Genomic DNA, 25,255 nt, shown 5'->3' on the forward strand with positions numbered 1-25,255 from the left:
ATCCTCAGGCCATCACTAGAGGCAGTTACACGCACTGTCTCGCACTCCTGTACCCACAGCTGAAAGGGAAAGGATGGTTTGGTGTAACTAGTTTGCAGTGATTCTAGGTCTGTCTGACCCATTGCTACCATAAGTGCACTCAAACTATCAAAACCCAGTGTTTCCCAAAGTATATTCTGAGGTACCCTAGTTCTGTGAGGTGCTTCCCAATAAAGGGGTTCCATGGTGAAATACTTTGGGAAAACACTGCACTCTCCATCTTACTCTTGAAAATTCACATTGTGCAATGAAGAAACTCATTTAATATTGTTCACCCTGCTTTTTTAATCCCCTTTTTCATGCAACACCTATTTGTGCTAGTTCTGTAGAATACGTTTTGCAGAAACACTGGTTTAATGCCCATTGGAGCTGGCAGAATCGAGAGTTCTCAAGTATTGGCTTCCGTCTCCTCTGTTCCTGCTTATGAGCGCATCCTCTGTGGGCCCCACATGGCGTATCCATGTGGAAGTTAGGTTTGGACTGGTGCAGTAGCAAGGCTGCCATTCTGCAGAACAAACTGACAGAAAAACATGAGCCACAGGGAATTCATTTGGTTGGGTTGTATTGCTGGTCCAGATGCCAATGCGAGGTTTGCTGACTAAACCTGAGAACAGCATTTGGCCTCTGCAAACTTTCAGCCCAAGTGTTTCCCTCAGGGCAGGGCCGAGCTCTGATTCCTTTGGTGGTCACCCCCATACTGGTCTCTTCTATGTCTTTGAAGAGTGGCAGCTTAAGATAGTCAAAGGAAAGAGGGTCTTCCAATCATAGCCCAAGCAGAGCCGAAGGTATTAAGGACAAGCCAGCACACCCCAGGCGGGCCCGGTTTGAGCTCCATTGGCTCCAGGTGCCCTCGGCACGTCTCCTGCTGGACACTTCTCCTTCAGAGTCAGCCAGGCAGGCTAGAGCCCCAGGTATTCAGCCAGGAACACAATGAGGATGCGGCTCAGGTTATGTACTGTGGGTGGGTGCAGGTTGGCTTCAGAGTCATCAGGCGTGTGCCAGACAGAGGGGAAGGGCGTGGAGATGAGGTGGAGCACCGGGACCCCTGCGGGAGAGAGAGGAGACTCGGTCAGGCCCACGGCTGACCCAGGAGCCCAGGCCCAGGCCTGAGTCACCTTCCCTCGCTCCCCCGCCACTCCCCCGAGAAGATACTCCGTTCCGGCACTTGAAGAACTCTGAACAATGACTGTAAGTGTGTGAGGGCAACATATTAGTTTAAAAAATATATCCAGTATGTCTATTGTTTTCATAACACAAATTAGAGAAACTCAAAACTTCATGGATTATGGAAAGACCAGAAGAAGGGAAAGATGTCTTGGACCCTCCTCTCCAGTTATACATTATTAGGCTCTTTTTCTCTTCTGTATTAGTAGTTAGCACTTATATAGTACTTGTTCTATTCCAGGCCCTAGTTTAAGGCCATACATCATACACACACACCCTGTTTTATCCTTATAATAATCCTTTAAAGTGGGTGCTATAATTACCCCCATTTTACAGATGTGGACACTGAGGCACACAGAGTGATTTGCCTAAGGTTCTGCCTCTTGTAAACAGTACAGTCATAATGTGAACCCAGGCCGCCTGTCTCCAGAGTCACTGCTCGTAACCCCAGCACTACATTGGGTTCCTGTCCTCAGAACGCTTCCCTCTGTGTTTGTCCTGATTTGCTAAATATCTGTCCCCCCACTAGACAGGAGCCAGGCGGATTATGGGCCATCACTGTATCCCTGACACCTAGCTCAGTACCTGCCTTGGGAAGCATTCATCGAATGAATCAATAAAGAAGTAGGGAATGCATGTTTGTTGAATGAGTAAATTATAGAGTAAAAATTTAAAAGGCAGTTTTTAGCACTTGCTAGATGCCAAGCACTGTGTAAGTAGGCATTTTATATACCTAATCTCATGTAATCCTCACCAACCCTGTGATGATGAATATACACACACATTTGTGTTAGTATGTTTATATCTCTTCATCTTCCAGAAGAAATGGGGGCTCAGAGAGGCTAAGTAATTTGCCTTAGGTCAACCAGTGGTAAATTGCAGATCCTAGAACCCAGACCTGTCCAGTTCTAAAACCTATGATATGAACCCCTCTACCTGGCCTGAAATGTGACTGGGCACTTTTTTTTTTTGGTGAGGAAGATTGGCCCTGAGCTAACATCTGTTGCCAATCCTCCTCCATGTTTCTGGTTTTTCTTTTTGCTTGAGGAAGATGGCCCTTGAGCTAACATCTGTACCAATCTTCTCTATTTTGTATGTGGGTCACCGCCACAGCATAGCTTGATGAGCGGTGTGTAGGTCCGCGCCCAGGATCTGAACCCGTGAACCCAGGCTGAAGTGAGCATGCGCGAACTTAACCACTACGCCACCAGGCCAGCCCCACGACTGGGCATCTTTTGAAGCTCCTCAGGTGATTCTGCTGGGCTGCCAGGACCTTGAAAGGCAAAAGCTAGAAGAAACTGCAATTATTGAGGCTCAAACAATAATATTGAACATTTCGTGAATGCTCCCTATGTGCTGGGCACTGGGGCAAGCTCATTACATGTATTAACGCATTCAATCCCCTACCAACAACGCTGAGACAGGGGCTATTATTATCCCCATTTTACAGATAAGGAAATTGAGGCACAAAGAGGTTAAGCCACTTGCCACCAGTCCCCACCTCTGGGAAGGTGCCAGGGCCCATCTGTGGCTCCCTTGGTGCCCTGCCCCCCACCCCTCCCTATAGCAAGTACCTCGGCGGAGGAAGGGGACATGGTCGTCCTCCACAGAGCCAAAGGGCTCCCCAGGCTGGAAGTACATCACCTCCTGGGGATGAGACTGTAGCAGGTTCAAACGGTGCAGGCGCTTCTCTGCAGGTGGTGGGGATTAGAGAGCAAGAGTCAGCCCCTCAGGGTCAAAGGTTGCCCTCCTCACCAATCAGAGGAGGGCAGGGGGGCTGGGAGTATAGCCCTGATCGTCCCAAAAAGAATGAATGTCAGTTACCCCTACTGCAGTCTTACCGTGTTCCTGGTCTCAGTTAATCCCTCTGAGTCTAGGAGGGAGATCCCCATTATCATCACCATCATGTCCATTTTACAGACAGGAAATGGAGGCTCAGAGAGATGAAGCCCAAGTTCACACAGCTGGTAAGATGCAGAGCCAGGATTCAATCCCAGGGCTGTCTGACCCCTTAGTCCCTGTTCGTAATCACTACCCTGACTGCTGTGGGATCGTTTTGTGTTTCTGCCCTAGTGCCTTAGAGAGAGAGAAAAGGCTGGAGGACCCCTTAGAGGACCGATGCCTGTCCCATCCCGGCCCCCGTCCTGCATCCCAGGCTGGTGCCTGCCTCCACCTTTCCCCTTACCGATGCTCCGCAGTCGATGGAACCAGCGGGCCGTGCGAGGGAAGTGACTGTAGAAGGTCGGGTTGGGGGCTCCCAGGAGATCCAGAAGCATAAAGAGCTCCTAGGAAGAGAGGCCAGACTGGAGAGGCCAGGTGGAATGCTCCAACCTCACATCACCCCCTCCCCACCTCGCCAGAACCCAGTGGGGCCCTAGTCTTACAATGGCCTGGATCCTGGTGGGGCCGGGACTGTGGGGTGCAGACTCCATGAGCTGGGCCAGGTGCCGGGAGCCATACAGGGAGTCCTTGGGTCCCCACTCCTTCAGTGCCTCCTCACCGTCCAAGAAGAGCAGCTGCAGGGTCACCGGGGCCGCCTGCGGGAGCCGGTGGTCAGGACCAGCTCGCTGCCAGCCCTCGCCTCAAGCCACCCACGTGGCTTTCCTGCCCGCGTGCACAGCTGAGTGGGGCAAACTAGCCAAGAGTACAGACTCTGAACCAGGCCGCCTGGGTTCAAATCCTGGCTCAGCCACTGCGTAGCCGATCAGCCACGGGTAAGTTACTAACTTCCCAAAGCATCTGTTTCTTTATGTAGAAATGGGGTTCGTCCAGGTCTAATCATAGGGCGGGATTCGAATCCAGGTCCTCGATCAGTGTCTGGCCTATAGTAACTAAATAAGGGTTGGCTCTGATTATTTTCATTATTCCTCAAGCTTGTTTAGCAAAAGAGACAGACCTACAAATGAATAATTATACAAACAGCGAAATGCAGTTGAGACAGATGCTTCCGAGAACTACAGGGTCCTGAGAGCGCGTAGGAAGGGGGCGGAGGATAACCTCGCTCAGGAAGCACATCTGGGTCTGTTGGGAAGGGATGTTCACATGGAGAGTGAGTGGGAGCTGGTCTGGCAAAGCGGAGCAGAGGGAAGAGTGTTCCCAGGCAGGGAAGCAACATGGAGCAGGGCTGGGGCGAGAGGGGTTTGAGAAAAGGCCCGAGGGTTCAGCAAGGGCCAGGGAGCTTGGGGCACTGGGGTTTGAGCCATGGAAGGGGCTGAGCAGGGGAGGAGCGTGAGGGGACTTGTGTTTTCATTCATTCATTCCATACATTTTTACTGACTTCCTCCTCTATGCCAGGCAATATTCTGGGCCCAGGAAATACAGCAGGAAACAAAAGCAGCTAAGTCCCTGCCTATATGAGGCTTATTCTAGTTGGGGAGACAAACAAGTCAACACAAAGCAGCATAAAGCATGAGATAGTGCCAGGAGCTATTTTAGGGGGGTTGGGAAGGCCTCTTTGAGGAGGTGACTTCGGAGTGGACACCTGAATGAGGGTGGGAGCCACCCAGGAAAATGTCTGAGAAAAGCACATTCTGGGCGGAGCAAACAGCAAGTGCAAATGTCCTGTGGTGAGAGTGAATTTTGTGGGTTTGAGGTACACGGATGAGGTGGGTGGCTAGAGTGGAGTGAGCGAGGGGTGAGAGGTGGTAGATAAGACTAGAGAGGTAACAAGGCACACCTCATGGGCCACTATAAGGACTCTGGCTTATGCGTGGAGTGAGGTGGGAGCCATGGAAGGGCTCCCAAAGGGCAGAGGAGGGACAAGATCTGACATTCAGAAGGTGGAAAGATCCCTGTGGCTTTGTGTGTGGAGTAGAGGCAGGAAGACAAAACCAGGTAAGGGAGGGTGGTGGCTTGGACCAAGGTAGAGGCAGCCCCGACTCCCACCCTTCCCCTTCCCCCACTCCTCACCTGATTCTTGGCTCTGCTCAACTCCAAGTCAAGGGCTTGGGCCAGCTCCAGGAGCAGAGCGCAAGGCACAGCCGAATCCGTGGCCCCCACGAAGGGGGCCGACCCAGATGGGAAGAGCTTGGAGTCGTAATGGCAGGCAAGGGTGAGGTGACGGGCAGCCCCTGGGTCAAGTGTGGCCACCACGTTGCCAAAGTCCAGTGGCCCCAGGGGCGTCGAGGCCGTGAAGGGGTCCAGCTCCACATGCCAGCCTGCCGTCAGGGCCCGAAGCGTGGCCTCCAGGAACTAGTGGCGAGAGAGGCGGGAGGGTGGGTGGGGACTGGGGAGAAGGGCCATGTGACCTGAGCCGTGCAGAGCAGCCAGGTTGACTCACAAGTACCACTGTGGTTTAAATCATTCCCTTGACACACTTCTGCTGAGTCTCTACTGAGTGCCAGGGGCGGGGTGATCCCGCCCCTTGATGCCAACAAGATTAATCACAGCTCCCTCTTCAATAGCACTAGGAACCCTGTGGGGTAGGAACTGTCAATGGCTCCATTTTGCAGATAAGGAAACAGGCACAGAGAGGTTAAGAAACGAGTCCAAGGTCACACTCCAAGTGGCTGAGGTGAGATTTGAACTCAGGCAGTGTTCACGTGACTCTCCATGCTTTCTGGGAAGCAATATAGAGATGTTACAGCACCAGCTCTGGAGCCAACCTTTTTGGGTTGAAACCCTAAGTATACCATTTATTAGCTGTGGGCTTTGGACAAGATGCCTAACTGCTCTGGGCCTCAGTTTCCCCATCTGCATAAGGAAGATCACATTGGTACCCACCTCATAGGGCTGCTCGCTTTCGGTGGGGGCAGTACAGCCTGGTGATTACCAGGTGGGACTCTAGAGCCAAATTAGCTCCAATCAGAGCCCCAGCTCTGCCTCTTAGCTGCTTTGGGATCTTAGGCAGAATGCCTATCTCCTGTTCCCTGGCGGGCTGCGGATCAGGGGTTGGAGGCGGGGCCCTTTACCTTTCTGACTTGGAGATTGCCCGGGCTGCCCGGGGTCCGTACAACCAGCAGGGGGCGCAGATAAGCGTTCCAGAGACGCTGTGGGTCCAGACGCCCCACCACCTTCCGCAGCCGGGCTTCGGGGAGGCTTCCGATCAACGGGCCCTTGGGAGTGGGGTGGGATGGGGCAGAGAAGAGCAGAGTGTGATAACAACCCCCATTCCGACCCTACCCCGGGCGCCGCCACCCCTAAGAAGCCCCAATTCCTCTCGCTAATCGCGGTCTCTAGCATCGGAGGTTTCTAGGATAAATTCTAGACTCAGGAAAAGTCCCTCCAAGCCCATCCGGTCCAGCCCACCCCAACCCTGATGGGGAAATCGAGGTCCAGCGAGAAGAAGGGACTCCGCCAAATAGCTGACTTTAGGATTAGAACCCAGAACTCTGTCTTATTACTCCAGACCCTTCCTCTTAAAGCGGAGCCACTGTTACAGAACAAGCCCGAAGCTTCATTCCATTGGCAAGGGGCGTGCGATCTAATGACCGAGACAGTGGCACCTGCGGTTAGGGCCATACGAGAAAGCCACGTCAACCTGAGACCTTAGGGAAGGGGAGCCGGGGAATGAGGGCCCCCGCGGTGCCCGCCCCCCGCCCGGCCTCACCCGCAGCTCCCGGGCCGGCGGCGGCTCCTCCGTCCGGCGGTGCCAGCCGCTCCAGATGGTGTAGAACGCCCAGGCCACGGCCAGCGCCAGCAGCAGCAGGGGCAACAGCGGCACCCGCGGTAGCAGGCGGCGCTTGGGCGGTGAGGGTGGCTCCAAGAGGCCGCGTTCTCCGGGCCGTGGCCGGGGCCGCCCGCGGCCCCCGGAACGCATGGCAGCTTCGCCCTGAAACCGGTCCGGGACCGCGGATAGAATTTAGGCCGAGCCAAGTCCCACCCCATGAAATCAGCGGACCAAAGAACAAGAGCGGCTGAACCATCCGACCCTCCTGCCAGCACTGAAGCCAATGGGGACTCCCGCTCTGAGGACACGCCTCCCCGTCTCCCGCGGGCTTTGGGGTTGGTTCCCCCGGAGGGCTGCACAACCCAAAAGGGAGCGCGGAAGGGGTGGACTCCGCCTCAGCGGAGGAGGAGAAGCCAATGAGAAGCGTTTGATCACGTTAAACAGGCGCCCTCCGGGGCGCAGGTCCACGCCCCTCCGGATGTAGGCAGAGGATTGGTTACGCGGAGTCGGAAAGATCAATAGACACGTAAATGACCAGCCCCCGAGGGGAAAGGGGCGGGGTCCATCCCTGAAGCGAGGAGCGGATTCGCTTCGCGGAGGCCGCGCCCCCGGAGGCAGGGCCGGCGGGTATTTGGAAACGGCGTGTCCTTTCCCTCCTTCAACCTGTGCCGTTCTACGACAAAATGGTTTGGGTTGAACCCGCTTTCTTTTCCTCTCCGTGGTCGTGAACATCTGCCCCATAAGGTTCCGAATGGCCTCGAACCACTACGCAACGCTCGTCTCCCGCCGCTGGGCCGGGCGGGCGGGGATCGCTATGGCAACAGGCCACGCCCCCAGTCGCGGGGTTGGGTGTGCGCAGGCGCCCACGGAAGTGGGCTGCCGGAAGCGGAAGTCCCGCCTGTCGCTCTCTCTTTAGAGGCAGAAGCAACGCGGAGAAGACGGGAGTGCGTTGAGAACGCAGTCGCTGCCACCATGTGAGGCCGGGCCGGGCTTAGGTGGCGGGAGTGGGGTTGAGGGTGTGAACTGGGCCGCTTACCGGTGGAAGGGGGTGGGCAGAGCGGGGGGCGGGGGCAGAGAGTTTAGGGTTAAAGTGGCGTACTTTTCTCCTGATGAGTTTGCGCACGGGCGTGGGGCCTTTGGCGGATCCTGACTTCGGGAGAGGGAACGGCTTTATCAGATAACGGGCGAGGGCTTTCCCAAATGCTTAGTCTTGTTGAAATGAATGTTAAGGGGCAGTGATTTTACGAATAAAGAACCTGGGAGAGGGCAGTGCGGACTTGTAGGAATAACGGTTTGAGGTAAGGGACTTAACCGGATCTTATGAGCTTTTCGACCTAATTCGCAACTTTTACGGATAACGAGTCCCCGGAATGATTTGAGTTATTTATTCACTTAGTAATTATTTATTGACTGCGCATGTATCAGGCACTGCTTTAGATACATCAGTGAGTTGTCTCCCTCCCCAAGAAAAAGTCCGCCGCTGCAGCTTGTGGGGTGGGAAGAAGCATAAATGTAATGATGATAAACAGGTAAAGTATATGGTGTGTTAGGTGACCAGGGCTATGGATGAAGAAATAATGGAGCAGCAGAAAAACAATGGGGAATGCCAGTTTTGAGAGACTGAGGGACACAATGAGGAGGCATCACTTGAGCGAAGACCTGAAGAAAGTGAGAGAGCGAACCACAAAGATACCTGGGCGGGGGGGGGGGGGGGGGGGGTGTCTAGACTGAGAGAAAAGCAAATGCAGAGGCCCAGGATGAAAGTTTGCGTGATATCTTCAAGGACCGCAGAGGAGGCCACTGTGGCTGGAAGAGCTAGAAGGGGGCAGATGTAGGGCATTGTAAAAACGTTGGATTTTACTTTTTACACCAAGAAGGGAGCCATGGGAGGGTTTTGAAGAGTGAGATGATATGACTTAAGTCTGGAGAACAGACTGTTGGGGAGCATGGGTGGAGGCAGGGAGACCAGTAAGACCCTAGGAGAGAGATGACGGAGCTTTAGGCCCTGGTAGGAAATGGTCAGATTCTGGATATATTTTATTTTATTGTTTTCTGGATATATTTGAAAGGCCCATGACAGGACTTGCTGACAGATTGAATGTAGGATGTGAGAGAAAGAAAGAGAAGAGTCAGGCCGGTCCCGTGGCGTAGTGGTTAAGTTCAGTGTGCTCTGCTTTGGCGGCTCAGCTTCATGGGTTCAGATCCTGGGCACGGACCTACACCACTCGTCAGCCATGCTGTGGCAGCAACCCACATACAAAATAGAGGAAGATTGGCACAGATGTTAGCTCAGGGCTAATCTTGCTCAGCAAGAAAAAGAGAGAGAGAGGAGTCAAGTTGACCTCGGAGTTTTTGCTTAAAGAGCTAGAAGGGTGGAGGTGCCAGTGACGGAGCTGAGGAAGGCTATGGATAGAGCAGGTCGGGGTGGTTGGGAGATTTGGAGCCCAACCTAAGAGGTGCAGGGTTAGAAATGTCGGTTAGGCAGCCTAATGGTGCTGCCAAGCGAGAAGACTGAGCAGGGGTGGTGGGTGTGTTGGGGCAAGGTCGGGGAGGCCTGAGCACAGGCCATGACCACCCACGCTCCAGCCAGGCCCTCTCACTCACGGGTTCCATGCTTGCCCACTCAGGAGCCTCCTCAACAAGCCCAAGAGTGAGATGACCCCGGAGGAGCTGCAGAAGCGGGAGGAGGAGGAGTTTAACACGGGTCCCCTCTCCGTGCTCACGCAGTCCGTCAAGAACAACACCCAAGTGCTCATTAACTGTCGCAACAACAAGAAGCTCCTGGGCCGCGTGAAGGCCTTCGACAGGTGAGCGCCTGGGTCTTGGGAGGTGTTCTGTCCAGGCCTGGAGAAGCACTGCCAGCTGCCCTGTACGGAGCCGGAATAAAGGGTTTCTCAGAAGCCCGGGGCATAGTATCTCAAAACCCCGAAGTGTGACTGTCCCTTGTTGCCCCTCCAGCTGTGAAGTACAGTGGTTGTGGCCATGTACTTGGCAGCCAGTCCTCCCGGGGTCACGCCCCAACTCTTCCTCTTAGCAGCCATGTGACCTTTGGCAAGTGACTTTCATGCATACAGTGGCAGTGATCATGGTGGTTGCAAAGATTCAGTGACTTAATATAGGTGAAGTATAGTGGGTCATTAGAAGTACCGCATCTGGCGCACAGGATGCTCCTGATCCTTTTTTGCAGTTGTGACATAGCGTGTCCACCCGTGCCAGGTACTGTGTGAGGCTCTGGAGATATAGCAGTGACTAAAACAAACCTGGGTCCTATACTCAGGGAGCTTATGCTGTCGGTAAGAAAGCCAGCAGCAAGCACATAAATAATGTGTCGTAAAGACAGATGATGGCAAGTTGTATGAAGAAAAGTAAAGGTAAGAGGGTGGAGTTCTGAGAAGGGGGTGCTGTCTTAGATGTAATCAGAGAGGTCTGGTCGGAAGAGGCAACAGTGAACAAGTTGAATAAAATGAAGGAGCGAGCGGGGCCAGCCCCGTGGCGTAGTGGTTAAGTCCCGTGCTCTCTGCTTCAGTGGCCCAGGTTTGCAGGTTCAGGTCCCAGGTGCGGACCTACACTACTCGTCAAGCCATGCTGTGGCAGCAGCCCACATAGGAAATAGAGGAAGGTTGGCACAGGTGTTGGGTCAGGGCTAATCTTCCTCAAGCCAAAAAAAAAAAAAAAGAGCAAGATTGGCACAGATGTTAGCTCAGAGCGAATCTTCCTCACCAAAAGAAAAATAAAGGAGCAAGCTAGGGTCTGAGTGTTTCAGGCAGAGGGAATAGCAAGTGATTTTTCCTCTCTGGGCCTCAGTTTCCCTATCTGCAAAATGTGCATCATCATAATACTCCTCATTGTACAGTTGTGCAGATTAAACATTATTATGTATGAGAAATACTTGGCTCAGTACCTAACACATGGTAAATGCTCTGTAAACACAGAACCTGCAACCTTTAGTTAGCATGTGGTTAGTGCTTTCCTCACAGTAGTGTGGTGAGGCTGAAAATTCTAGAACGTTTTTGCCACTAGCTATTGTGTGACCGTGAACAAGTCTTTTGCTCTGAGCCTCAGTTTCCACTTGAGTAAAATGAGAATGAGAACAACAGGAAGGCCGAGCACAAGCAGGCAAATGGACCTGGATTCGAACACAGGCTCTGTGTGACCTTGGCTGAGTCACTTCATCCCACTGGGTTCAGTTTCCTGCTCTCGAGGCTGGTGGTGACACTAATGGTTACCTCCTGCAGGTGAGATGCAGTGAAGGTTGACAGATTAATGTTTGGAATGTGCTTAGAGGTCTGGGTGCTTGGTAAATGCTTAATAGGTGGTGGTATTTTTTTTTTTTAACTTGGCTCTTTTTTCCCTTTTCCTCTAACTTCCTCCTGTGCCTGCATATCAGCCTCCCATGCTAGTACGTGTCCTGCCACGTTTAACTCACGCACATACATCCAAGGGGTCTTGTGTGGTGTTTAATAGAGTCTTCCATATGCTTTTCTTTTTTTCTTGTTTTTTTTAAGGAAGATCAGCCCTGAGCTAACATCCATGCCAATCCTCCTCTTTTTGCTGAGGAAGACTGGCCCTGGGCTAACATCTGTGCCCGTCTTCCTCCACTTTATATGGGACGCCGCCACAGCATGGCCTGACAAGCGGTGCGTCAGTGCGCGCCCGGGATCCGAACCCGGGCCGCCAGCAGCGGAGCATGAGCACTTAACCACTATGCCACCGGGCCGGCCCCTCCATATGCTTTTGTGCATCTTCTTTTTCACACATATCAGTAGTCTGAGGACATTGCTGTGAGTCAGCTAAGGCATTCCTAACCTGACCCCTTATTTATTTACTTAATTACTTATGTCACTTTCCTGAGTGAGCACTGCATGCCGTTGAGGCAAAATTCAAAAGATACAAAAGGCCCCCAGTGAAGAGCAAGTCTTTCCTCCCTGCCCCCCAGTTGCCCTCCCCAGGGACCCCACATGGATGTCTGGAGTCTCCCCTCAGGAGTATTATGTGAACAGAACATCATACATATAGTTACGGGAGGGTGCTTTTATTCTTTTATTTTAAAATCACTGCTAATGGCACACTACATGGTTTTAGACCTTGGCTTTTTCACTTAATATACCCTGGAGATGTTTCCATATTGGTAGACTGGTTTTTTTTTTTTTTAACTTATTTTCTCTGACTTGGTAATATTTGCACATGATCCCAAAAACAGTAATAACGGTCCAGTGAAGTTTCCATCCGGCTCATCCCCAGTCTACCTAGGTCAGCCCGCTGCCACCAATCTCCAGGCGTCTTCTAAGGATTCTGTATTGTACAAGCAAGTGGGTGGTATATACACTTCTACCCCTTTTGTCCTGTAAGATAACTTTACACGCACACTATTCCCTACCTTCCTTTTTCACTCAGTGGTCTCTGCTGGAGGTTACTCCATAGCAAGGCACACAGCTTCCTTGCTCTTCTTAATTTCTTTCTTTTTTTCTTACCACTTGGTAATATTTCCCTGTATCCTTCTATCACTTTCATCTTCCTTCATAGCGGTTACCATCACCTGACCGGATGTTACAGGTCTCCCTGCTCACTTGCTTTGCGTTCTCCCCTCGCTGGAACAGAATGCAGACCTCGTGAGGGCAGGGATAACATCCATTGCATTCATTGCTGTATTCATTGCAAGCATCTGCTATGCGAGCTAATCCAGACTGTCATCACAGGTGCCCACCTGGCACCTTGAAGACAGGGACAAAGCAAGACAGTGGAGACCACTTCGGGCCCAGGGGCCTCTGGGTCTGTGGAGAGGGGAGCCCCTTTGCTGATGTCTCCCGAAATACTGGGAGTTTTAGAAAAAGCACAAGTAGAACCATTTCATTTGCCTTGATCCTGTGCCGGGCCCTGTTCTAAGTACTTGATAAAAACACTGTATTGATGCATTTAATCTTCACACAGCCCTATGAGGCAGGTAGCAGGCATGTCTCCATTCTAGAGAGGAGGAAACTGAGGCACGGAGGGGGCGTGTCAGATGAGGGCCTTGTCAGAAGGCCCCCCCTCACTCCCGGTGCCTCCCCGCCCCCCCAGGCACTGCAACATGGTGCTGGAGAACGTGAAGGAGATGTGGACTGAGGTTCCCAAGAGCGGCAAAGGCAAGAAGAAGTCCAAGCCCGTCAACAAGGACCGCTACATCTCCAAGATGTTCCTGCGCGGAGACTCGGTCATCGTGGTCCTGCGGAACCCGCTCATCGCCGGCAAGTAGGGCCTCCCGCCCGCCGGCGGGACTCGCTCCCTCATCCTGCGAAGACCTGCCCTGTGTGATGGCGATAGTAAAGTCCTGTGTTTTTTCTAGTGGTGCCTGTCTCTTGCCGGGGCCTCGTGAGCGGGGTGGACTCGGGGGAGGGAGGCAGCTGGGTGTGGGGCCGATCGCAGACTGGATCGAGCGACGAGGCCCTGTCCCTGCCCCTCCAGGCCTCACTTTCCCCATCTGCCAAGTGACTAGGTTGGATGGAGAGAGCTTTTGCTCTCTTTTCCCTTTTAGTCTTTTCTAGCTTCTCATCACTCTCTCTCTCTCCTTTCCTGCCTCTCTCTTGATAAGTCGGTCTCACTCACAATTCCTTTTAGTCTTTTTTTCCATTTGTTCAGTCAGGAAACAATCCTCCAAGTGCCTCCTGTGTGCCCAGGCCTGTGTTGGAATGCTGGGGACACAGCAGTGCCCAGGAGAGCCCCTGGTGGCGCTCGCTGACAGGAGGTGGTGATGCACGAATAAAGCAGTTAGTACCCAAATGCTGATGGTGATGATGGGTAACACCTGCTGGGTTGTCAGGGTGCCAGGCCCCAGGTCCCGTGCTGTTCAGACTTCTCCTGACAACTCGGAGCAGGCCTTGTTAGTTAGTTAGTTAGTTATTTTATTTTATTTTATTTATTTATTTAGTGAGGAGATCAGCCCTGAGCTAACATCCATGCCAATCCTGCTCTTTTTGCTGAGGAAGACTGGCCCTGAGCTAACATCCGGGCCCATCTTCCTCCACTTTATATGGGACGCCACCACAGCATGGCCTGACACGCGGTGCGTCGGTGCGCGCCTGGGATCCAAACCCAGGCCGCCAGCAGCGGAGCGCGCACACTTAACCGCTAAGCCACGGGGCCGGCCCCAGGCCCTGTTATTTATTACCTCCATTTTCAGAGGAGGGAACTGAGGCCCGGAGAGGTGATGGCGTTTCCCCAGAGGTACCCAGCAAGGAAGTGGTGATGCTGTGCTTCTTACCTACACTGCTCCTGAGCCTGTGGCTCAGCCCTCAGCTCTGCTGCCCTCACATCACAGCTTAATGACCTTGGAGACAAATTCTCTGACAAACACAGGGAGACAGGTGGGAAGACGGGGGGGGGGGGGGGCTTACTTACTGGGGGCGATTAAGGAAGATCCGTGTCTTCCTCTGATGTGCACACATCACACTCCTCCTTCCCCCTTCCCCCATGTCTCTCTGTGTTCTGTCTCTGCCTGCGTCTCTGTTCTCAGATAGGGCCAAGCGCCAGGCAGGTGCAGGAGTTTGCAGGCCTGAGGTCAGGATCAAATGACATGTCTGACACACACAGGTGACGCTGTGAGTTTCGTTTTTTTTGTGTGTGTGAGGAAGATCAGCCCTGAGCTAACATCTATTGCCAGTCCTCCTCCTTTTTCTCCCCAAAGCCCCAGTAGATAGTTGTATGTCATAATTGCAGATCCTTCTAGTTGCTGTATGTGGGACGCAGCCTCAGCATGGCTGGAGAAGCGGTGCATCGGTGCGCGCCTGGGATCCAAACCCAGGCCGCCAGTAGCAGAGCACGCGCACTTAACCACTAAGCCACAGGGCCGGCCCCCACGGTGAGGTTTTAAAGGCACACATTCACTGAGTGGTCCGCATCTAACTGGAACAACCATCTGAGACATGGATACTAGAACCATCCCATTTTACAGATGAGACACCTGAGGCCCAGAGAGGGTAAGTGACTTGCCCAGGGTCACTCAGGAAACTATGGAGCCATTCAAACCTAGGAACAGGGCCTCATGAGCAGTCTCGACTGCGGGAGCAGGATGGAGCCGCGGTATCCTCATCTGTAAAGCGGGGTGATGGTGCTGCGGTGGAAGACTTCCCCGAGGATTTGGTTCTTGTGCAGGAGTAAGGGCAGCACAAGCCCTGGAGTGTCGGCCCTGAAATCTCGCCCCGTCCCCCATTGTTGACTTGTAACCACCCGGGAAGTGGGAATTGGTTTCCCTGTCTTGCAGGCTGGCTGCAAACGTTCCAGTCCGGCACCCTGCTTGGCATCAATCTGGATTTCCTTCCCCACCTCTTTACCCACCCCACTGCCCAAAGGCTTTCAGGCAGTATCCTAAGAGTAACTCATTGGAATCTCAGGCAGCCCTAGGATGCAGGTACCATCATTATACCCATTTTCCAGAAGTGGAAACTGAGGCACAGAAAAGTTGGAAATTGTCTCCAAGTCACACAGCTCATAAATGGCCAAACTAAGATTTGAACCAGGCTGGTTCCTGCAGCTCTCCTATTCCTACACTACCTTTCTAGAATAGCAGCCCTCAGAAAATGACTGGCACACACACGTGTCATTTTAACTGTATACACTACAAATAGTTAAGTATCAGATCAAGTGAACATTCCCAATTGGGGCAGGGGGGACAGTGGCAGCGTGATGTCAGTGTTCTCGTGGCAACACGTGGCTGAAGCTGGGCGGTGCTACCCTCCAGAGGGTGCAAGGCCACCACAGCCAGCCAGCCACGAGGTCATTTCCCTTTACAGCCTGGCCAAGAAGATTCTCCCATCCCATACACAAAGACACAACTGTTTCTCATGCTTTATTTACAAGGGCCCTGCCCTAGGGCCCCCACCCCCCTAGAACCCACAGGGGCCCCCGCAGGGCCACATGCTTGAAAGGACTCTGAGTTCAGCTGCTCTGGGCTGTATCTGTCCAGGGAGCTGGGGACTCCAAGGGAAATAAAAGACAACACTCAGGGACTAACTGAATCTAAGTGTGTATGTGTGTGGGGGAAGGATTTCGGAGTGAGGGTCTTGGGTGTGTACAGGTGGTCCAGCCACAATGAGGCATCAGCGTTTCCCCCTAATTCTCCCAGGTCCCAGGGGCCGCCAGGAGGGTATTCACACTTCCGGGCTAGCAATGGCCCTGGCCTCTCTGGATGCAGGTGTCAGCTCTGAGGCCTGCCCCGAATTGCCCATGTTTATATCTACACGCAGCATCCTCCTGTCTGGCCTCTAATGCTGTCACATTTCTGTCTCCAACTGTACCTCTCCTGAGGGCTCCAGACCCTTCTCCCCAGCTTACATGTCCAAAGAGCGCTCGGTTCTCCCCGCCCTGAACCCGAGCTCCTGATCTCCTCTCTCCATCCCAAACCTAGGAGTCCTCCTTGACTTCTCTCCTTGCTACACTTTCTTCATGTGATCCATTGGCAAATCCTCAGTTCGACCTTTAAAATAGCTCCAGAATCCAACAGATTCACATCCCAATGAGGCTGCCATGCTGGTCCAGCCACCATACTCCCCCCTGCACTATCCTCCTCACCGGGCTCCCAGCTTCCACCCCTGCCCCTAATAATCTGTTCCCCTACAGGGCAGACAAGGATCTGTTTAAAATATTAGCCCACGAGATGCTCCTGCTAAGAATTGTCAACGCACCTGGAATAAAATCCAAACTCTTGTGCCCCTGCCCACTTCTCTCTCCCCATCTGTTGGCTCTAACTCATCCCACTCCAGCCATGCAGGCTCCTTTGTGTTCCTCAGACACGGCCAAGCTCCTTCCTGCCCCAGGGCCTTTGCAGATGCTGGTCCTTCTACCTAGAATCTTGGCCACCAGGTCTTCCCAAAGCTGTCTCCTTCAGCTCTTTTGGGCATGGCTTAAATGACACCTCCTCGGAGATGCCCTCCCGGACCACCCTAGGCCCCCGTCTAATTTTTCTTCATTAGCCGTTCCACACCATGTGTATATAACTTGATTTGTCTTCACAGTCTGATTCCCTGACTCAATTGTGATCTCCAGGAGAACAGGGCCCTTGTCTTGTTTCCTCCCCCCACCCCATTTCCCCAGCGCCCTCCACACCAGGCCTGGTACACAGTAGGCGCTTAATAAACACGTGCTAACTGAAAGGACACAAGAATCCTGCTCCCTAGCAGTAACTTTCCAAGACCGGGCTGACATCCCCAGGCCCCGGGAGGGTCCCCGAGGACAGAGCGCGGCCGGTGACGACCCGGCCGGGGCCGGAGCCCGAGGGCACGGTCGGGAAGGCGCGCTGCGGGGGCTGGCGCTGCTCCTCGCCGAGGCCGCGGCGCAGGCGGCAGCGGTGCCAGCCGCGGCGGATCTCCGACTGCACCTGCAACGGGACGGCGCTCAGGGCCGGCGCCGGGCGCGCCGTTCCCCGCGCGGCCGCCAGAGGGCGCGGGCGGCGGGCCGGGGCTCTCCCTACCTCCTTGTTGACGAAGCAGTAGAGGACGCTGACCAGGAAGCCCTGCCGGACCAGGCGCAAGTTAAACCGGGGCCGGGGGCAGGAGTAGAAACACCCTCCTAATGAGCCGGGACCCCTGTCAGGCCCCAGACCACCTCAGCTGCCGCCACCCTGGTCCTAGATCACAACGGTCACCTCCCCGGCTCCTGGCTCCCGCCTCGCCCTTGCCGGTTTGCTGTGCAATCAGGACAGGGGACCCTGGAGGGAGGCTGCCAGCACGTGACAACCACCTCCCCAATTTCTTCCCCACCTGGGCAAGCTGCCTAACCCCTCTGTGCCTCAGTTTCTTCATCTGGAAAATGGGGTAATAACACAGCGGTGCTGGTGAGAACTGAAGTATTAATAATACACAAGAAGCTGTAGTGCCTGGCACATAGTGTCAAATCTTTCTTAATCTGATAACTATATAATATTATATGTTATTATTAATAAATTACTTTCAATTAAGACTTAGTTCTGCATTTATACAGTTTATACAAGTTTATACAAGTTTATACATGTTTTACATATAAATTTAAATAAATATAAAATATATTTATAATTAAGAAATTACTTGATAAATTAATACAAATCAATTCTTTATGTTATTATTACGATATTATCTTATTATTACTTTTCACGATGCTGTGAAAATCTGACTCTGATCACATCGCTCTGCTCAGAGCCCTCCCACGGCTCCTGCCTCACTCGGAGAAAAAGCCAAAGTCCTCACTTGGCCCAAGAGTGTGCCCGGGTACCTCACCTCTCTGTCCTCTGTCCTATGTCCCCTTGCTCCCGTGGCTCCCTCTGCTTCAGACCCAATGGCCTTCCCCCATTGTGACAGGTACCCTCCTGCCTCAGGGATCTTGCACTTGCTGTTTCTTTTCCTGGAACATTTTCCCCAAATATGTGCCTGGCTTGTTCCCTCACCTTCTTGGGGGTCTCTGCTCCCACGTTTTCTCAGCCGGGCCTTCCCCGACCCCCTGTCTATAACCCCATCCTTCGTCTGCTCCTCACCTCTATTTTCTTCCTTTTTTCCCCCCCTCTAGGCACATCTGCCATTCTGTTCATTTTACTTATGTAGCATGTTTAGTGTCTGTCTCTCCCACCTGAGGGTAGGGACAATGTAGTTCTCGGCCGTATCCCCACTCCCTAGAAGAGTGTTTAGCACATAGTTCTGTGTTTGATAAATGTTTGCAGAATTTAATGAATGAACAGCCTTGTGAGGTGAGACTGGTATTGCCCCCACTTTAGAGATGAGAAAACTGAGGCCCAACAAGGTGAAGCAGCCTGGGGACTAGGGCAGGGCAAGCCAGGGCAGGGTCAGCCTGAAATTTTGGAGCGGGCATCTCTTTACATTTTACGCCTTAGGTACCTCTCTTGCCTCACGTAGCTCTGACCCTGAGGCCACAGAGATGGGAAGTGACAGGCCTGAATTTGGCTCCAGCCCTGTCTGGCCTCAAAGGCCCCGATCTTCACCAGCAGGCAGTACTGCTGGTGTCTTGTCTTGCTTCCTGCTGCTTCCCCAGCCCAGGACAGCTAACTCAGTATTTTGTGTAGAATGAATGAGCAAAGTCCCATTTCACACCCCATTCAGTGGCTTTGCCAGAGGATGATTGAGGCCCTTGTACCCCCTGGGGGAGGAGGGCCCCAGGGTCGAGGAGTGTGGCCCCTGCCCCCCTCCTGAGCACCTGGAAGGAGCTGAGGAAGATCTCAAAGCCCAGCTTGGCGAAGCGCAGGGCGCCCCGGGCCTGTTCCTCCGTCACGGGAGCAAACACCACCTCGTGGACGCCCAGCAGGGGCACCAGCGTCAGCGTGGAGCGAGCCAGCCTGGGGGCACAGAGCAGTAGTAATCCCGCGGCCCCGGGGCCCCATCTCGCACCCGGCCCCCTTCCCCTCCGTCCCCAGCACCCTCCCTCACCTCAGCCGGTAGTCCGGGCAGCGCATCTGCCGCGTCCTCAGCTTGGACAGGAGGATGCCAAGAATGCGGATAAAGATGAGGAAGTTAATCTGCGGGGAGAGATCGAGGCTAAACCAGCCTCGATCCCTCGCTGGGGGGCAGAGGGTGGCGCCCCGCCCCGCTTCCCAGGATGGGAAATCCCTGAGGACGGCCTGGAGGAGGCGGGGCCGGCCCTACCAAGATGGTCATGAGGATAGGGGTGCGTATGATCCACCAAATGGCTTTGACATCATTCCGCTCCCAGCACCTGGGGGAGGGGGAGTAGAGCTAAGAGAGACAAAACCCCTGGACTCAAGGGATCACGTACATTCACTCCCCAGGCCCCGCCCACCTTCCTTAGCGCCACACCCACATTCCTTTAAAGCCCCGCCCTCATTCCTCCTCTTCCAGTAGTCCGGGAACACAATCTTTCCAAGCTCCCCATGCCTTTAGACCCCACCCGCGTTCCCTCCAAGCCCCCGGCTGCCATCAGAACCTCCCCACGTTTCTATCACGCCCCGCCCACGTCCCTCGAAGCTCCGCCCACCCCCAGGCCCCGCCCCAGACCCCGGCGACTCACTGCGTGTTCTCGTACAGGTACCTGACGATCACCCAGGGGATGACGAAAAGCGCGGGGGCCCCTGCGCAGACCCCGGCCCCCGCCCCCCACCCCGCCGCAGCTGTCAGAGCGCGCACGGGCCCCGCCAGACCCAAGACCCGCGGAATTGTCCCGCCGGGGTGGGGAGGCAGAAGCCTAGAGAGGGGAGGAGACCCCCTGAGGCAGACCAGCAGGGTGGTCGGGGGAGCGCGGCGCACCGGGCTGGGCAGGGGACCGGGTCGGGGCTCACCCCAGCCGAGGAGCAGGTAGCAGTGGAAGTGGCCCTCCTCGGAGCCTCCCACGAGCACTAGGAGGCTGTGCAGGTAGACGCCCTCCACCAGCAGCCACGTGTAGTTGGCACCCACGCAGTACTGGGTCACGATCTGGGCGGTGCGGCAGGCAGCCAGAGCCTGGGGGTGGCCACACAGGGGGAGGGGGCAGTCAGGGCCGCCAGGGTGTCCCCAAGCATTCCTGGTAGTCCTTCCACCCCCATCTCTTGCCATCAAATATTCTCCTCCCAAGGGCCGGCCCCGTGGCTTGGTGGTTAAGTGAGCGTGCTCCACTGCTGGCGACCCGGGTTCGGATCTTTGGGGGGAAAAAATAAATAAATAAAATCTTAAAAAAAAAAAATATTCTCCTCCCACTTTATATCACCAAAGGATGGTATCTGTGGTTGGTTTCTTAATTTTTTTTCTTTATTTATTTCCCCCCCCAAAGCCCCAGTAGATAATTGCATGTCATAGCTGCACATCCCTCTAGTTGCTGTATGTGGGATGCGGCCTCAGCATGGCCGGAGAAGCAGTGCGTCGGTGCGCGCCCGGGATCCGAACCCCGGGCCACCAGCAGCGGAGCGCGCGCACTTAACCGCTAAGCCATGGGGCCGGCCCCTGTGGTTGGTTTCTCTCACCCTATTCTCTTCCCCTATATGAACTCTCCCACCCTAGCCTCTTTAATAATTGCTGTCTTCCATCTTGTTATATTAGCCTCCCCAAATATGGCCTCTCCCACCTCATCTCCTTCTAAGAATTGAACTCAACTACTCCACCTATCAAAACGTTTCTCCCATCTCATCACCCCTCTCCCACCAGCAAATGGACTCTTCCACCTCAAGGCTTCTTAACTATTGGTATGGCCCAACTTGCTACCAGGTAGTTTTTCTGCCTCTGCTCCCAGCCTGTAGTCTCTCCCGCTTTGTCTCCCAGTAACAAATTGGTATCTACTGAGTCCCCCCACCAGTTAGCTTCTGCCATCCTGTCGCTGCCTCACCTCCAGCAGGGGAATTCTATCATTGGAGAAAAAGTCCAGTGATGGGTGAGATAATGAGCGAAAGGGAATGGAAAATTCCAATAACGGAGGTGTTGGGGTGGGAGAGTTCAATGATGGGGGAGGCTGCGTTAGGAAGGGTCCCTCTCCACATGTGTTTGGAGGGGGCAAAAAAGAGAAACTGTTGATGGTGTAGGAGGCAGTAAAGGGATTAGGAAGCTTCTGGCCCAGCAGAGGAGGCAGATTCCCAATCTGAGGAGGAGGGGGATGGTGCTCACCTGGTTCCACAGGGCAGGGGGCTGGTCCCCAGGGTAAGGGCCAGCTGGACGGAGCAGGCGGTCTCGGGTGAGGATGGCTGCTGCCCGCAGCATGAAAGATGTGAACAGGTTGATGTGGATGTAGTTCCGTGTGCAGTGCAGACGCCTGGGGGATTGGGGAAGCAGTCTGGGGACCCCTGGAGACCTGTCCTGGGCCACACAGAGCCCCTTAACCACGCCCCCCCACCCTTCCACAGAACCACCATTGGATGCTTGTTGCTGATGGAGCCTGACCACCCCATGTTACTGGGCAAATTGAGGCCCAGTCTCTGCTGCCACCGCTCAGGGCTGGGGGTCCCACCTGAAGAAACTCAAGATGAGAAGCGCTAGCAGCAGTGTGGCAAGGGACAGGGAGTAACCCACGGTGTATACAACCTGCAGCCGCTCCAAGATCAGCCTTTGGTCCTGGGGGAGGAGGACACAGGAGCAGGGCTCAGCTCTCCCCCCCAGGGCCAGAAAGGGGCTGGAAGGACACCTGCTCTTTGTTCCTGCCCAGCACCCCAGTTTTCTCTTGGGGATCCACCTGCTCTTGTTGGAGTGGGGCTGACTCCATCCCTCAGCTCCAACGCTGGGCATGTGACCAGCCAATCAGAGAATTCTATCTAACACCCCACAACCACCACCACACACACACACACACGGTGATTAGTTCAGGGTGGGCATATGTTGGAGCTATTGAGAACAGAACTTAGTCTCCTCGCAGCGTTGGTTGGTGGGGTGTGAGCCTGGTGCTAATGGGGCCACCTTTTCCACCCCACAGAAAAGATGAGACCAGCACAGAGGCACAATACGATGAGAAACAAAGAGATTCCCAACCACGTCATTTGAGCACCTAGATCCAGCTGTGCCTGAAGCTGTAGCCTTATACTTTGTCAATCACGGAAGCCAATACATTTCTCTCTCTTTCTCCTTCAAGCAAGTATGAATTGAGTTTCTGTCACTTGGAACCTGAACAGTAGTCCTGAACTATACAAGGGGTTTCAGGCTCAGCCTGAGGCTGCTGCCTTTTCACCTCTCCCTGGACATCCTAACTGGAATCCCTCACCTCTTCTCACCTGAAAGGCCCCATTCTTCTCTGGGTTCTCACATTGAGAATGGTCTCTCCAAGGTCCCCATTGGCCATCACTGCCACACTGGCGGAGGACAAACCCTGCAGCCACTGCGGGGAAAGAGGGGAGGGGATCAGAGGCACAGAGAAAGAGAGAGATGGAGACAGAAAGGCAAACTGTGAGACAAGGGCAGAGAGAGATAGCCAAAGTGATAAAGATGATAATGATGATGATAAACTCTTATATAGCATTTTACACATATTAATTAATTTGGTATTCATAACAAGCCTATGAAATTGGCACTCTCATAAACCTCATTTTACAGATGAGGAAATTGAGGCATAAAGAAATTAAACTACCCGCAGCCACATAGCTTGCTAGGCAAGGAAGACTAAGACGCCTAGAGATGGATAGACTCGTGAAAAGGAGAGAAAATTAGAACCTGATGGTCTTCAGAGACATATTGAGACACAGAAAGGGCATTTTGTGACAGAGCCAGGGTCAGGGTGACCCAGCCACGGTTGGGCAGACAGGAGTAGACACCCAGCCGGACAAAGAGGAGCAGGGGACAGAGAGGAGCAGGAGTGCGGGGGAGTGGCGTCTGGGGCACGGGTTAGGAACTGTGTCAGGAGAGGGCCTGGGGTCCAGGGGGCACCTCACCGTGGCGGTGCCAGGGCAAGTACCAGGGGCAGGACGCCCGGGCAGTGGCGTTGGGTGCAGCGTAGTCCCAGCAAACGTACATATCGAAGGACCGGTTACAGGCGAGGCCTGGAGTGGGCGTGGGAGCCAGACGTTGAGTGGATCTACCGCTTCGTGAGCCCAAGGCTCCTCCGCCTTCCACACTTAAGCCCCGCCCTAGCCCCGCCCACCTGGGGTGGTCCGGCCCCTGCTCCGCCACAGCTCCTCCCACCAGGCCCCAGGCCCCGCCCACTCTGGGCTCCTCCCACCAGGCAGATTCCCGCCGCAGACGCTTCCCACTCTGCTAGGTCTTTCCTAGGCTCCACCCCAAACTCCGCCCCCTTCGCAGTCCACTGCAGGCCCCACCCACCTGGTGCAGCCTCGCCCAAGACCCCGCCCATTTCAGGCTTTTCCCATTAATCCGAGTTGCACCCCAGTCCCCACCGCACTCAGGTCTAGGCCCTTCCCACCCAGGCCAAGCCACCCCCCGGCCTTCCCCACCCAGCCCACGTCTACCCTAGACTTCTCTTTCAGGCCCCGCTCGTCAGGCCTAGGCCTGCCCCAAGCCCACCCCTCCCAGCCCCAGCCCACCCCCTTCCCAGTCACACCTGCAGGGGGCTCCGCGGCCTCCAGGGTCTCCTGGCACTCCCTTCGGTACCGTTCCCAGCGCCAATACAGCTCCCTCGCCGTCTGCCCCTCAGAGCCTGTCTACGGAAAGACAGAAGGGAGCCCCCCCCCCCCCACCGACCGACCCCTGCTCCCAGGCAGTATGGTTCATGTGGGCCGGAAACACCCTAGAGGGTCTTGGAGAGGCTGTCCTGTTTTGCCCAGGAGTCTTGGGTGGCTTAGAAACCTCTTCTAAGTCTTGAGGGGTGCCTAGAAACCACCAGGGGAGTTGCTGTGGGGGACCTGAAAACCTTCAGGAAAATGAGAGGAGGGGGGTGGCTGGATATCACCAAGAGGATTTGCTGGGGAAAGAGGAGGGTCTGGAAAGGACCCTCAAACCTTGAATCTGGGCAAGCGGGGCAGTCTTAAAATTCTCTTTGCAGTGGGGGAAGACTTAAAACCATCCCCAGGCCTCCCCTTGACTTCCTGAGGGTCCTGGGTCCTCACCTCCGCCCTCCCCAGCAGCAGTCCCCGCAGCAAGAGCAGCAGTAGCAGCCGCCAGGGCGGACCGTTCGGCATCGTGAGGGTGGCGGAGCATGGGGGGCCAAGGGTCTGGTCACGAAGGGACAGTGGGGCCTGGAGGGTCCGAGAACAGAGTGAGGAGCCTCCGCCCCCAACCCCGGCGCCACCCAGCCCCAAGATTCATACACTTGGACTCCGAGACAGCCCCCGCCCCCACGCGCGATGCTTTGGGGGTAGAGGGGAAGCGTGAGGAGGGGGCGAGGCCGGGACCCAACACGTGATTCCCGGCCCGCGCCCCTAACTGTTGCTGGGGCAGCGGCGCTGGAAGAGGGGTGTTTGCAGAGGGCGGGGTCACCCGGAGCCTAGACCTTGAGATTCAGGGGGACCTGGGGCCCGCCTTGGAGAGGAGGGCACGGAAACCGTGAGGCACGGAGCTCACAATGACCCTGGGAGTTTCCACTCTCCGACCCCGAAGGGTTTTCAAATCGCCGTGAGAACCCGACCTTATAAAACTTTCCCTCTCTGGGTAAAGCCCAGAATCAATGGGACAACCCTCTCCTTAGGGACTAGAGAGGCGTCAGACCCTGGGATTGGGTCTGCAGGGGCCCAGATGCCTGGAAATCCGTCTAACCCCCAACCCTGCAGCATGTAGGGAAAGGCGGAAGGGGGGAGGATCAATGATGAAGCCCCAGAAAGACAGACTGGAGTGAGAGACCCCTGAGACAGAAATACAGAGACTGAGAGACATAGAGACGGAGATGCAATGAGACACACAGCAAGAGACCAGAGACCAAAAGACAGAGACAAAAATGTGGGCTAGGAGACCAGGAGGAGATAGAGACATGGAGAATGGGGGAAAGAGAGAGAGGGGTATGTAAGCAGAGCCATCGAGAGGCGAAACAGAGAGTGGGAGACAGATACCAAGAGACAAAGAGGAGGCTAGAGATGGTGGGCACAGAGAGACAGGGAGAGACAAAGGCAGGGGCTAAGAAACAGAGAGAAAGCGACGCAGA

General features: G+C 54.5%; 3 protein-coding genes across 5 annotated transcripts; 1 reads left to right on the forward strand and 2 right to left on the reverse strand.

Moving 5' to 3' along the window:
• Positions 1-279: 279 nt before the first annotated feature.
• Positions 280-7,084, reverse strand: QPCTL (glutaminyl-peptide cyclotransferase like). Of its 2 annotated transcripts, none has more exons than XM_004440163.3 (7): positions 6,752-7,084; positions 6,114-6,257; positions 5,113-5,394; positions 3,588-3,740; positions 3,389-3,488; positions 2,778-2,894; positions 280-1,084 (listed from the first exon to the last, which is right to left on the reverse strand). In XM_004440163.3, the coding sequence occupies exons 1-7, from the start codon at positions 6,959-6,961 to the stop codon at positions 939-941; spliced, it is 1,152 nt and encodes a 383-aa protein (XP_004440220.1). In that variant the 5' UTR covers positions 6,962-7,084; the 3' UTR covers positions 280-938. The 2 variants fall into 2 exon arrangements, with proteins under 2 accessions (XP_004440220.1, XP_087277660.1); XM_087421534.1 differs by lacking the exon at positions 280-1,084 and adding an exon at positions 1,141-2,491 and having other exon boundaries at positions 6,752-7,020.
• Positions 7,085-7,622: 538 nt separating this feature from the next.
• SNRPD2 (small nuclear ribonucleoprotein D2 polypeptide) lies at positions 7,623-13,132 on the forward strand. The gene is made up of 3 exons (XM_004440161.3): positions 7,623-7,785; positions 9,439-9,618; positions 12,869-13,132. Coding segments are annotated over exons 1-3 (357 nt in total). The 5' UTR covers positions 7,623-7,783; the 3' UTR covers positions 13,044-13,132.
• Positions 13,133-16,867: 3,735 nt separating this feature from the next.
• GIPR (gastric inhibitory polypeptide receptor) lies at positions 16,868-24,387 on the reverse strand. Of its 2 annotated transcripts, XM_004440160.3 has the most exons (13): positions 24,228-24,387; positions 23,723-23,822; positions 23,097-23,204; positions 22,443-22,546; positions 21,689-21,792; positions 21,349-21,493; positions 20,058-20,217; positions 19,790-19,850; positions 19,408-19,477; positions 19,192-19,280; positions 18,962-19,100; positions 17,253-17,294; positions 16,868-17,159 (listed from the first exon to the last, which is right to left on the reverse strand). In XM_004440160.3, the coding sequence occupies exons 1-13, from the start codon at positions 24,297-24,299 to the stop codon at positions 16,956-16,958; spliced, it is 1,398 nt and encodes a 465-aa protein (XP_004440217.1). In that variant the 5' UTR covers positions 24,300-24,387; the 3' UTR covers positions 16,868-16,955. The 2 variants fall into 2 exon arrangements, with proteins under 2 accessions (XP_004440217.1, XP_087277662.1); XM_087421536.1 differs by having other exon boundaries at positions 16,868-17,294.
• Positions 24,388-25,255: the final 868 nt, after the last annotated feature.

The sequence above is a fragment of the Ceratotherium simum genome, chromosome 33 (assembly GCF_057802395.1).
Source record: "Ceratotherium simum simum isolate JZ-2026a chromosome 33, ASM5780239v1, whole genome shotgun sequence".
Classification (NCBI taxonomy): domain Eukaryota; kingdom Metazoa; phylum Chordata; class Mammalia; order Perissodactyla; family Rhinocerotidae; genus Ceratotherium; species Ceratotherium simum.